The following is a 12,891-nucleotide window of genomic DNA, read 5'->3' as shown; positions in this document are numbered from 1 at the left end:
GGTGGACCTGCAGCTTGGTCTTTCTCCATTCAGATTCAGATTCAGATTCCTTTATTGTTACATCCAAGTACAGGTACAGGGAGTGAAAATATTGTGTCTTGCCCCCCCCCCCCAACCTCACAGCAGCAAAACAATAGTACACACAGTACTAAATAAAAAACACACACAAAATAATAAATAATACACACAGTACTGTGCAATATAAAATATGACTTAAATATAAACTAAATATAAACAATCGTCTGCAGGTTCTCTTTAGTTAAGTCAAGTTTTACCTTTTGTAAGCCTGTGTGGATGTAGCTATATCAGTCTATATTGAATGAGTAACTTGTACAGGTGCGTCCCAAAAATATATAATATTGTGAAAAAGTTCAAAATGGCGGCGGCCTGGCTCAGCAGCTGGGTATATTGTTTCCATAGCTTCAATGGAGTGTTGTCTCTTGGCATTCCATACTCTTTGACTGAACTAATCTGTGGAGGGACTACTGCCTCTTGTGGTGCCAACAGAGAGATGTGGGCTATTTCTATAGGCGGTGCCAGCCCCGCCCAAAACAAAACACACGTGACTCGCAATTTTAGGCTACCCCCCCCCGAGCACCCCCAGCATGGTGATGTTCTTTGGTTTATCTTTTGACACCACCTTCTGTGATTTTGTTTGAGGTTGTGAAGTGAGGTGAGGTGAGGTGTAAGGATAACAAAAGTTTGAGTGCTGTAGTCTATCTAAAATACAATGGTTCAGATCAAAACGTTGACAAAACTAGCACTTTTGAGAAAGTCTGATAATTGCTCTACCACTGTTTTGGTCATACAATGGATGTGGGTGGGCACCTTGAAAAATCATTCAAAAAACATCTTAAACTCTCAATTTCAAAGACAAGAAACTCACCGAGGTGTTAGTTGGCGTTCTGACATATAATTCGCCATAAAGTAAGATTCTAGTTCATCTGGAAAGGCTTTTTTAAATATTTAGCATAGAACTATTTAGTCGCAGCACATATGTGTGTAAACTTCCGCAAACTAGGTAGCCTAGCAACATAAACAATAACAATAGCTACCGTAAGTAGTTCCGCTTCCTGAATCGCCTCTGCGAATTGATCTACACATCTACAACGGTCGCTTCAATACAAGTCAATGGATTTCATAAAAGGATCAATAAAACCCTACAGGATTCATACTTTGCGGCGAATTTGATGTCAGAACACCAACGGACACCAATTCCCCCCTCGGTGAGCTTCTTGTCTTTGAAATCGAGAATTTAACATGTTTTTGAATGATTTTCAAGGTGCCCACCCACATCCATTGTATGACCTAAACGGTCGTAGAGCAATTATCAGACTTTCTCAAAAGTGCTAGTTTTGTCAACGTTTTGATCTGAACCATTGTATATGATCATAAGTAACCTTAAAACAGGGCTAAACATGCATTTTCCCTTTACTACTCCTTTAACATGGCAAAGCTCGGTGTGAACGTGCAAACGGAGAGGGAGTAGATAGGGCAAGGGGATAGGGGCTGGAGCCCCTCAAGGGTCAATTCTTGGTCCACTGCTGTTTAATTTATATATGCTTCCACTTGAGTCTATCATCAAACAACATGATATTTCATATCAATCATGCTGATGACAGGGTTATACTGTATAGGCCTACATACACAGTTGTATATGTCTGTTTCTGCCAACAACCTTAGCCGAGTGAGCAACCTCATCCAATGCATTGCTAATATTAAACATTGGATGGCCCAAAACCTTTTACAGCTAAATGAGAACAAAACACAATTTCTTTTAGTAGGTCCCAAGGTTTTGAGGCACCAGATTCCCTCTTTATTAACTCCCCTTTCAGTAAAACCATGTGAGCAAGCAAACAATTAGATATCTAATATCTCCAAGACTGCTTTTTATGCTTCCTTTCACAACACGATTCTGGTTCATGCTTTTATATCTATAGTAGGCTAGATTATTGTAATGGACTTTTGACTGGACTGACAAAGAAGGAGTTGGATAAACTCCAGCTTATTCAGAATGTTGCAGCTAGAATAGTAACAAAAACAAAAAAGTTTGACCATATCACTCCTATTTTAATCCCTCTTCACTGGAAACCAGTAAAACAGAGAATTGATTTTAAAATACTTCTAATTGTTTTTAAGTCTATGAATGGTCTAGCTCATTTCTATATTTCTGACATGCTCACTGAATACAAATCAGTCAGATCCCTTCGTCAAGTAAAGCTCTGCTCACTATTCCCAAGGTTAATTCTAAATCAGCTTCTGGTGCATTCAGCCATTATTGTCCTACTATCTGAAACTCCCTACCACGAATTAAGTTCTGCTACAACAGTGTCTTCTTTTAAAAACAGGCTAAAACATATCTCTTTGCACAAGCTTTTAACCTCTAAGTTTGTTTTATACTTTTATTGGCTCTGTACTGTAATTATTTTATTATCACGTTTTATATTATTTTACACGATTATATTTGTAATACATTCTTATTTTAATGTTCTATCATGTATAATGTATGTTTTATTCTTGAAGCACATTGTGTCTGTGCTTGTCGCATGAAATGTGCTATATCAAATAAACTTGAGATTGGGCCCTGGACCTTTAAATTGGCGTGGCGTGGTGCCAAAACTCCGGGTTCTATATGGTTGTCCGCCCGTCTTTCGTGCGGAAGATCATCTGACAGAGCAACAAAAATGGTTGGCTAGTGCTAAACTTATGAACTTTAATATTGTCAGTTTTGTTTGCACGATAGTCAGTTATGTGATCTTGTAGTATTTACAATGTATTACACTTTAGAAAGCCATGTGCCATTTTGCTCGCTATCTGCTTGCGGGGCAGGTGCTGCTGGTCTGTCAGACAGACAGACAAGACAGCTAGCTATAGGCTAACTAGCTAAAATATTGTTGATGTTTTGTAAGGCTGTGGTAAACCGGTAGCTAGCGGTGCCTATATATTTTTCTAGATAACTAATGCGAACGTTACTGTTTTAACTTTCAGCGATTCCGTTTTTGCGGGGATTTAGACTGCCCAGACTGGGTTCTTGCCGAAATCAGCACACTGGCCAAGATAGTAAGTTCTCTTTGCTCATATGTGTTGTTGTCGTTTCAACACGATTAATTGTTTTTTCCCCTGTTACCTTCCATAGTCAAGCGTCAAGATGAAACTTCTCTGTGCCCAAGTGTTGAAAGACCTTCTTGGAGAGGACATTGATGTAAGTGGGCAGATGTGCTCTTGTACTACCTCCATCTTTGATTAAATTCCAATGCATATGCCTCAACTTTTGTTATTTTTTCCCCCTTTCAGTATGACAAAGTTTCAAAGCTAACTGCAGACGCAAAGTTTGGTAAGTTCGCATTCTGGTTGTGTGCTGTAGTGCTATCGGACTTTCAACACTCATTGATAGTTTGAGGCGTCTGTGCTTTTTCCAGAGAGTGGAGATATCAAAGCTAGCGTTGCCGTCCTGAGCTTCATTTTATCCAGTGCTGCCAAACACGACGTGGACAGTGACTCCCTCTCCAGTGAGCTGCAGCAGCTTGGCCTTCCCAAAGGTACATGGTTTCAGGACAATTGATGGCACTGGTGGTTATGAGTGATATTAACCCTAACAATAATTCAATCATGCTTGTTTGTGTGTCACTCACTGTATATTCCAGAGCACACCACAGGCCTGTGTAAATCATACGAGGACAAGCACACCGCCCTGCAGGATAAGCTCAGAGACACAAGTCTGAGATGTAAGTGCTGAGGCAATTTTACTCAACATTACATTAGTCATTTAGCAGACGCTTTTATCCAAAGTCACTTACAATAATTGCATTTAGCGTAGGGGAGGCAGTGCTCACCAGTCACAAGTGTCTCCTTTAGAAACAAGTGACTAAGCATAATCTAGTGCTAAAGCCAAAGTGCTTGAATTGCATTGCACTATGATTGCACTGCAATTTAATTGCATTATGACATTGCCAAGGACCATACAGTGTGTTAGTATGAATCTGCACAATTTGACCTGGGCTGTGTTCCAGTGGGCCGTTTGGAGGGCGTCTCCTGGAGGGTGGACTACACACTGAGCTCCAGTGAGTTGGTGGAGGTGAACGAGCCGACGGTGCAGCTCAGACTGCAGGCGCAGGGCGCGGAGTCTGGCTCCACAGAAACCACCGTCATCTCCATTTCTGCTGACAAGTTCAGAGTCCTGCTGACGGGTGAGTGCTGACCCTGCTCGGAAAAACAAAATGGTCTAACCTGACTCTCTTTATCAGATTCATTGTCATTCTGATTTCTTTTTCCATATGCCTTGTTTTTACAGAGCTAAAGCAGGCTCAAACCATGATGAATGCACTACAGTGAAGAAGGACTTTCACAAGCCCATTTAAAAACAAGGATTACAAGGACTGTCTCTGTTGATATTTCTCATTACTTGGAGAAAAAGATGCCTGTGTGAACAACAGATGCTTCTGTCAAAGTGCCAGACTTCAGCCCTGTCCAGAAACATGTTGCTCTAAAAGTGTTGTATGTGTGAAAAAGATACTCAACATATATTTTATGTTGTTGATGTTTTTTTGGTCTACTTATCCAATACCTCTACATACGGTAGCAACAGATGACCAGCAAATGTCTCACACAAAATCCAGGAAGGAAGGATCAAGCAAGCAAATGCAGTGCATATTGCTACTATAATACCTCCATGATATGGACTATATTTTATTTTGAATCTTTTAAATGTGTTTGTATTGTGTGCACTTTTGTTGATGACAATGTCTCTTCCCTTTATGTATTTGCATTTATAGCTGTGGAAGAAAAAATAAATAAAAATGAAACACTTTGAATAGGCCTACATATGATATTCAATGTCATTGGTAACCACTCTGTTGAAAGAAGGTCTTTCAACACTTGGGCACAGAGAAGTTTCATCTTGACGCTTGACTATGGAAGGTAACAGGGGAAAAAACAATTAATCGTGTTGAAACGACAACAACACATAATGAGCAAAGAGAACTTACTATCTTGGCCAGTGTGCTGATTTCGGCAAGAACGCAGTCTGGGCAGTCTAAATCCCCGCAAAAACGGAATCGCTGAAAGTTAAAACAGTAACGTTCGCATTAGTTATCTAGAAAAATATATAGGCACCGCTAGCTACCGGTTTACCACAGCCTTACAAAACATCAACAATATTTTAGCTAGTTAGCCTAGCTAGCTGTCTGTCTGTCTATTGCTACTATAATACCTCCATGATATGGACTATATTTTATTTTGAATCTTTTAAATGTGTTTGTATTGTGTGCACTTTTGTTGATGACAATGTCTCTTCCCTTTATGTATTTGCATTTATAGCTGTGGAAGAAAAAATAAATAAAAATGAAACACTTTGAATAGGCCTACATATGATATTCAATGTCATTGGTAACCACTCTGTAATAGTTGTATTTGGTTCTAGACAATACTATACTGTCTAACAAAGAATGTAAGTGTTTAATTTGACCATTTATTATTACCCGCTATATTTTACACTACAAATCCCATCATCCTTGGCGTTTATTTGGCATTATCTGCAGGCCGACTAGCAACGTTCACTGCGTTAATTTGTTGACTTGAGCAGCAGTAGTGCGCAGCTTGCTGGTGAGTAAAATAAATATCTACAACGGTATGTTAGCTAGATACCTGAACAAGAATAGACATCATGTAACTTCAGCGAACAGCCAAATGAGTTGTCTAAGCCGTTGTTCGATTCCTAATTACTATCGTTGTTCGAATCAATGAACTTAGCTAAGTTAGGCTACACAATCTGTTGCCTGCCGCATGGTCGGTTTCATCTGCCCCCAAGTAACGTTAGCACCACCGCTTGAGCGTAGTAGTAACCTTTGGATTGCCCTAAATAAGATATGAATTGCTAAATTAGGTACGTTGTTTGCAATTTTATTAACTCCTGCAGGGTAGCCACTTTTATTGCAGTTAGCTTTGGTTTGGCTATTGGCCGACGTTCTTACTGTGTTTGGCGGTGTTTTCTCCTGATCTCGTACATTAAATCATGTACATGTCTTGTATTTCCCGCACCAACACAAACATCCACTGAACTGGAAAATAATTTTGCATAATAAACTTTAAATGCCATCCTAATCATTTATAATCAATTTCCCTCTTCAGCTCAAGTCATAACCACTCCAGAATGCCCGAGGGACCAGAGCTCCACTTGGCCAGCCTGTTTGTGAACAGGGTGTGTGAGGGCGTTGTATTCACTGGACCTGTGAAGAAGTCAGAGGTTAGCAAGGGTCCTGATGTACCTTTCACCTGTGACGCCTACAGCATCGCAGCCAAGTCCAGGGGGAAGGAAGTGAGGCTCACGCTCACACCCATCAACAGTGATCATTCCAAGGAGTCAAGGGTCACGGCAGGTCAGGCTGACCAGCCCGTGGACATCGTCTTCCGCTTCGGGATGTCAGGCTTCTTCCGCTTCACCACTGAGGATGAGCTCCCCAAGCATGCTCACCTGCAGTTCTACTCCAGGGAAAAGCCCTGCCGAGTGCTCAGCTTTGTGGATGCCCGCAGATTTGGTAGCTGGCAGTCCAACGGAACATGGCAGTCTGACAGAGGGCCTTGTATAATGTTTGAGTATGAGAGCTTCAGGTAGGCTGTGGTGTGTAGAAATTCCTCTTTCCCATTCCCCTTGGGCAGTTTGTCTGAATGCTTTCTCTCTCCACATACTTTTAGCCACAAGTGCTCAGATTAATGTATTATATGTACAGAGAGAATGTGCTGACTCACCTCTCGGACAAAGCATTCGACAGACCCATCTGTGAAACTCTCCTGAACCAGAAGTACTTCAATGGTATTGGGAACTACCTGCGAGCAGAAATTCTTTTCAGGTGACTCACACATCGCCAAACATTGTAACAAGACTCTTATAGTAAAAGAAGCCTTAGATGAATAACTGCTGTTGTTTTGTTTAAAATGAAGCACCAATATGAGGGATCCCTTCATCTTCCTGTGTAAATGCCATTCTTTCACTATGATTCCATCTAGTGGGAACAGACTAAGCCTTTGATTCTGAAAGAGATGAAAGAAATTCTAAATTATCCTAAATTATTGAATTACCCCGGCCCCTCCCCCTGTTTTCAGACTCAACATCCCACCCTTTGTACAAGCGAGGACTGTCCTGGAAGGACTTCAGTCAAAAGATGAATGCGAAGAGGATGAGAAGCCAATCAAAGAAGAGATGACAGACATAAAGGTCAAAGGGCGCACACCACAAAACTGACTGACCATTGCAAGCTAACCACTCCCACAGCTCACAGTAACAGCTTTGTCTTTGTTACAGATCTCAGATGGAGCTTTGAAGAGGGCGAAGTGCGAGACTGCTGACCTGCTCTTGCTGTGTCACACAGTGCCTCTCGAGGTTATCAAGTTAGGTGCAGTAATAATTCCTGTCTTTCTACTAAAGTTCAACAGTTATGTTGACCGCTTAACCACCAAGGTTGTGAAACAGACTGAATAATGAGATTATGAGGCTTTGGGACACGGAAGATTGATTCTTCCCAGGTGCAGTTGACTTCAATAACTCAAAAACTGACTGCCTCTTTCTATTGTGCTTTCAGATCTGGTCAATGTTATAATTCTTTTTCTCTTTGCTGTATGATTGTTGTTACACCAATAGGCGGAAAGGGATATGACCCAGAGAAGGCTGACTACTCTGACTTCCAGGCCTGGCTGCAGTGTTACTATGTGGATGGGATGAAGTCAGTCAGGGATCACAATGGCAGAACAATGTGGTTCAAGGTAAAATTTATTTTGTAAGTGTTTTCTGGTGACTGTTTTTTGGAGCTCTTCAGTAATCTCTTGATTTTGCTCTAATTCCAGGGAGATCCTGGTCCCATGGCCCCTAAAGGTAAGGAATGGTTTGTTGAGGAAAACCAGGCTAGGACCAGCCTGGCTTATGTGCGTGGCTGGCTTGTTTCTGTTCAGGACTGGTAGGACTGAAGCTAGTCATGCCACTGAAATAGCTGTGAATTGAAATGAGCTCACAACAACTAGCAGCAGCTTCCATAACATAAATGTAAACGGTCAGTGGCTAAAGCAGTTACACTGATGATTACTGTAACGTTAGCTATTTTGCTGCAATTGGTTCAACTTCTGTTTCTGGACAAAGGTAAGGGATAAACCCAGATAACACAAGGCTAGCGGACCTACAGCGGGTCCCCGATGGACGAGCTAGTGGACCTCCGGCCGAATCCACTGGCAGACCTCCGGTCGAATCCGCTGGCGGGTTCCTGGCCATTTGCACATCGAATGACAAGCGGACCTCTGGTGGATTATTAGTGTCAGGGACAGCGGTCCGCTAGTAATCCGAAATGCTCCTGGAATTGCTCCACCACCATTCCACCAGTAGTTTGTCTATATCCTAGGCCCATTGGCCCTAGGCTTATGGATTTCTATTGCTAAATTAACTTACTCTGAACATTTTTTGGGTAACCCTTTCATAGTCCCCCAATTACTAAACATTTACCTGGTAAATACATGCAAAGTATAGCCTAATATATAATGGGTAATTACTGAGACACCTATACTGTAGGTATAATTCAAAACAGGAGTATGATCTAGTATTGCATTTTATGTTTTTTACCCAACTAGGCTACATAGATAGTTTTTTTACATAGATTTGTCATAAGCAGAAAATTAGGCAAACATTTCTAAAACACATTTTAAAAATATCATAAAATACATATGATACATATAATGGGATATATTTTACTCCACTGCACAAGTAGAGTAGCGGTGAAAGCATCGGACTCCCACCCGGGAGATCGGGGTTCAAGGCCCCGGTGGGGACGATTTTGGGAATCATCTGGCCTGTTCTGTTAAGTTCCCTGTTATAGGGCTCTGTGGTGGTGTAGCGGTCTAACGCATCGTGTTCCGGTGCAGCTGCCCACCGGGAACCGGTGGTCTCGCCAGATCCGAGTATGGCCGGATCCCAGAGGGAGTGGCCTATTGGGCCGCCACTCCCTGAGGGTGGTTAGTTTAATCTCACCTTGAGAGTTCATCACACAACAGCAACCCTGTCTGGTGTTGGAATTACAGTTGTGAGCTGAGATAGTCAAGGAGTTGTCTCTCCCCTTCATTGCCAAAAGGACGGGTTGTGTGACGAATCTTCAACAGTTTGTAGGGGGTAATTGGACACTAGGTTAGGATCAATTGGCTACCAAATTGGATGAATATGGGATAAAATCCTAAAATAAGTATATAAAATAAAATAAAACATTGTCGAATAAAAGCTGTTATAGGCTACAAAAAAAGGTCTACATTTACCAAATTCCCAAGTTTAAAGGACCATACCGGTCTAAATAGGATTTGATCTCCTTAAACTAGTCACCCAACGTATATCACATTACTGCAATTCATTTTCCGAAGTAAAGTTCATGTTAAAATATGTTTGCATTTTCGTGTTTAATTACATTTCAAAAGTTGAACATGATGGCTTTAAAACATATTTTTAAATTGGTCCCTCGTTGCGCTGACAAACTCCGTCCCAGTTAGTTTCAAATAATTTTCAGTAGTTTTTTTAATTATTTTCGTTCGAATTCGTTGAACCTCTGCGCTATATATTCTCTAATCCACCTACACTAGATTCTCTACCCAGCGCTCCTAGCAATGGCTGCCATGTAAACAGGAAGAAGACGTACGTTGGCGTAGGCTGTGCAAAGAGGGTTAAAACGAAAATAATAACTACTGAAAATTATTTGAAACTAACCGGAACCTAACCTGTCAGCACAACAAGGGAATAATTAAAAAATACGTTTTGAAGCCATCATGTTCAACTTTTGAAATGTAAGTAAAACGTGAAAAAGCAAATATCTTTTAGCGTGCGGTTACTCCGGAAAATGGATTGCGGTAATGTGATAAACGTTGGGTGAGTAGTTTTGGGTGAGTAGTTTTAGGAGATCACATCATATTTAGACCGGTATGGTCCTTTAACTTCCCATGGTAATTTTCCAGAAAATTTCCGGAAATTTCCTGGAAATTTTCCGCCCCTTTGCAACCCTAGGTCTGACTAGTCTGGAGCCTGTCTCTTTTGCAGTTGTTTCGCCGGTCTAGAGGGGAAGCGCCTAGGATGACGCATCGCATAATCTTCCGGTCTGGACTGGAAGAAGAACAGTTGTTGTATCTATAATCTCGGAGGCTAAGACGCTGCAGTGGCTTCAAATGTGTGATATTATGTATCCAGCACACTTCTTCCATGTCCATGTTGTCTTCCATCGATGTAAATAAAGCAAGCGGAAGTAGGAGGCGGGCTCTACGGGCTCGAGCCTGAAGAAGGAGCGGGCTTAAGGCAGTGAAGTATAGACGCCAGGCTCTTCTCCCCGAGGAGAGACTGGTGACGCGATGCTAAGGTCTGACTGAGGAGTAATGGGCAATGCAATGTTATGTAATAAATTCCTGGTCTTTTTCTGACCGTAGATTCAAAATCTCCTAAGGCGAAGAAGAGAGTGAAAAAAGAGGGTGATCACGATTATACAGAAAAGACTAAGGTGAGCTTATAGATGAGAAATGTCCCTTTCCAGAATAGCTGGGCACGGTACAGCACACACAGTAACGCGTCTCTGATGCCATCAGGGAGCCAGACAGGCAAACCCCGTCAAAAAGGAAACGGTGACGAAGAAAGTGAAGAAAGAGGAGGATGTTCCCCGGATGCCAACAGGATCTAAAAGGAAACCTCTCCAAAGTGGAAAGGAAATTGGTACGCCACGGGAGAACAAAGAGAGACCAGCAGCTCACAGGAAGAGCAGCTGCACAGAGACATCTACATGTACAGGTAAGACCCCTACAGCACAGAGACATCTACAGGTAAGACCCCCACAGAACAGAGACATCTACAGGTAAGACCCCCACAGCACAGACATCTACAGGTAAGACCCCCACAGCACAGAGACATCTACAGGTAAGACCCCTACAGCACAGACATCTACAGGTAAGACCCCCACAGCACAGAGACATCTACAGGTAAGACCCCCACAGCAGAGACATTTACAGTTAGGACCCCTGCAGCAGACAGTGCAAATCTATCAGTAAAATCATGTTTTTGGTGCATAGAATTGATGAAGCTTGTGTGTTTATGTATATATGAGGCCTGTCTGTATATACTATATGAGGCCTGTGTGTATACTATATGAGGCCTGTGTGTGTATGTATAAATGAGGCCTGTGTGTGTGTGTGTGTGTATGTATATATGAGGCCTGTGTGTGTATGTATATATGAGGCCTGTGTGTTTGTGTATATATGATGCCTGTGTGTATATGTATGTATGTATATATATATACATATATATATGAGAACTGTGTGTGCGCGTGTGCGTGTTTTCATATTCTCTGCTCCCTCTACCTGGAATGGACTTCAAAAATCTCTGAAGCTCCAGACTCTTGTAACACTGCATAATTTTAAAGCTCAACTCACAGACTTTTTAATGACTAATTTGGGACTGTGCAAATGCTTAACTACATAATGTTTTGTCACGAACCGGCTCGTAGGCCGTAACAAACAAGGAGAACAAACCGAAAGGGAACTTAGAATAACCAACCAATGTTTAATAATATATAAATATAACAAACATGTACAAGAACTGAACAATGGATGTGCTCAGGGAGAGGGATCTCCCCGAATGACGAGCCTGGGACAGGTTTTAATCGCAGGGTAGAGCGCCCAGGTGCCCCTCAGCGGTAACGACCCTCCCAGTTCTGCCACGGCCACCACCCTGCAGGGAGAGAAACACAGAGGCAGGCAGAGCGGGAGGGCCGTAACAGTTTATTGGTCATTGTATACCCTGTGGTGCATGTGTATGATGCTAATCTAACTTGACCTTCCTTCCACAGCATCCCCTTTAACCCCCCCCACTTTGGCTACTGCATGTTCCATTTTTATCTTTCTCTCTTCTTTTGTCCGTGTTCTGTCTTCTGGCCAACTGTGTTCTATATTGGTCTGTCTTTGTTTTAGTTTAGTGTTTGTTTCTTTATGCTGCCATTTTGGTCAGGTGTTGCTTGAAAAAGAGCTCTTTGATCTCAAGCTTCTTTACCTGGTTAAATAAAGGTTAACAAAAAACACATGCATACTGTACATACCCACATGCATGCATACCCACTCACATACATACTGTACACACACACCTACATACACACATACCCACATGCATACAGGACATACATACTTATAGACAGCAGTGAACACCCTACTTGCGCGCCTTGCCGTGGTGCAAGTAATAAGATAAGAATCCTTTATTAGTCCCACAAGGGGAAATTGCAAGACAGATTAATAATAGTAGAGTTGCTTATATGAACGTGCGTGTGTGTGTGCAGTCACAGAAAGTGCTAAATGGACAGGACCAAGAATGATGGGGTTAAGGGGGTTGTGGGACCGGAGTACCACAGATAAGTTTAATGAACAGTGAGGCAAACTCACCCAGATATGTGAATGGGTTCGGGTTAGGGCTTATTCACCAAGATAAGGCAATGCATGAGCTCACACCATGCTTTTTTGCTAGTAAAGGGGAAACCTATTTTTGTATTTTAATCCTCCAACTGTCAGGGGATTTAACTACCTGCAAAATCACAGTTTTTGTCGCAGACTAGCCTCTGCGCGACATTGTTCTAGACTTACCGCCTTCTCCTCTGTGTTTACAACACGCTGTTCTGTTCCAGGTCCCCAGAGGCGGAGTGCACGGGTCGCCAGGCAGAGCAGCACATGAGCTCAACCTTACCAGGCAGTCAGAACCATAAGATGGAGGCCAAGAATTACGACAATACTGTACGGGGTCATTTTGGTATTGTTTTTATAAACCAGCCTACTTTTTAATAAAACACAAATAAAATGTTCTAACTAGGGAAGCTCGACTTGATCTTTATTATTGCAAAAGTTTTGTTAAAACAT

At 42.0% G+C, this 12,891-nt stretch overlaps 2 protein-coding genes across 2 annotated transcripts; both read left to right on the top strand.

Moving 5' to 3' along the window:
* The first annotated feature begins 2,641 nt into the window (after positions 1 to 2,641).
* On the top strand, positions 2,642 to 4,741 carry commd4 (COMM domain containing 4). The gene is made up of 8 exons (XM_084453013.1): positions 2,642 to 2,687; positions 2,989 to 3,060; positions 3,137 to 3,202; positions 3,295 to 3,334; positions 3,420 to 3,539; positions 3,645 to 3,725; positions 4,011 to 4,187; positions 4,292 to 4,741. Exons 1-8 carry the CDS (start codon positions 2,685 to 2,687, stop codon positions 4,330 to 4,332), a joined length of 600 nt encoding a protein of 199 aa, XP_084309139.1. The 5' UTR covers positions 2,642 to 2,684; the 3' UTR covers positions 4,333 to 4,741.
* Positions 4,742 to 5,567: 826 nt separating this feature from the next.
* On the top strand, positions 5,568 to 12,848 carry neil1 (nei-like DNA glycosylase 1). Its single transcript, XM_084452452.1, is given in 11 exon segments — positions 5,568 to 5,601; positions 6,127 to 6,606; positions 6,726 to 6,845; positions 7,099 to 7,216; positions 7,219 to 7,305; positions 7,307 to 7,388; positions 7,634 to 7,755; positions 7,837 to 7,864; positions 10,432 to 10,502; positions 10,588 to 10,786; positions 12,663 to 12,848. Coding segments are annotated over 10 exon segments (1,332 nt in total). The 5' UTR covers positions 5,568 to 5,601; positions 6,127 to 6,148; the 3' UTR covers positions 12,710 to 12,848.
* Positions 12,849 to 12,891: the final 43 nt, after the last annotated feature.

Source organism: Borostomias antarcticus (assembly GCF_949987555.1).
Source record: "Borostomias antarcticus genome assembly, chromosome: 18".
NCBI classification, from domain to species: domain Eukaryota; kingdom Metazoa; phylum Chordata; class Actinopteri; order Stomiiformes; family Stomiidae; genus Borostomias; species Borostomias antarcticus.
The sequence above is the reverse complement of the archived record's forward strand: the minus strand, read 5'-3'. Positions and strand labels throughout refer to the sequence as shown.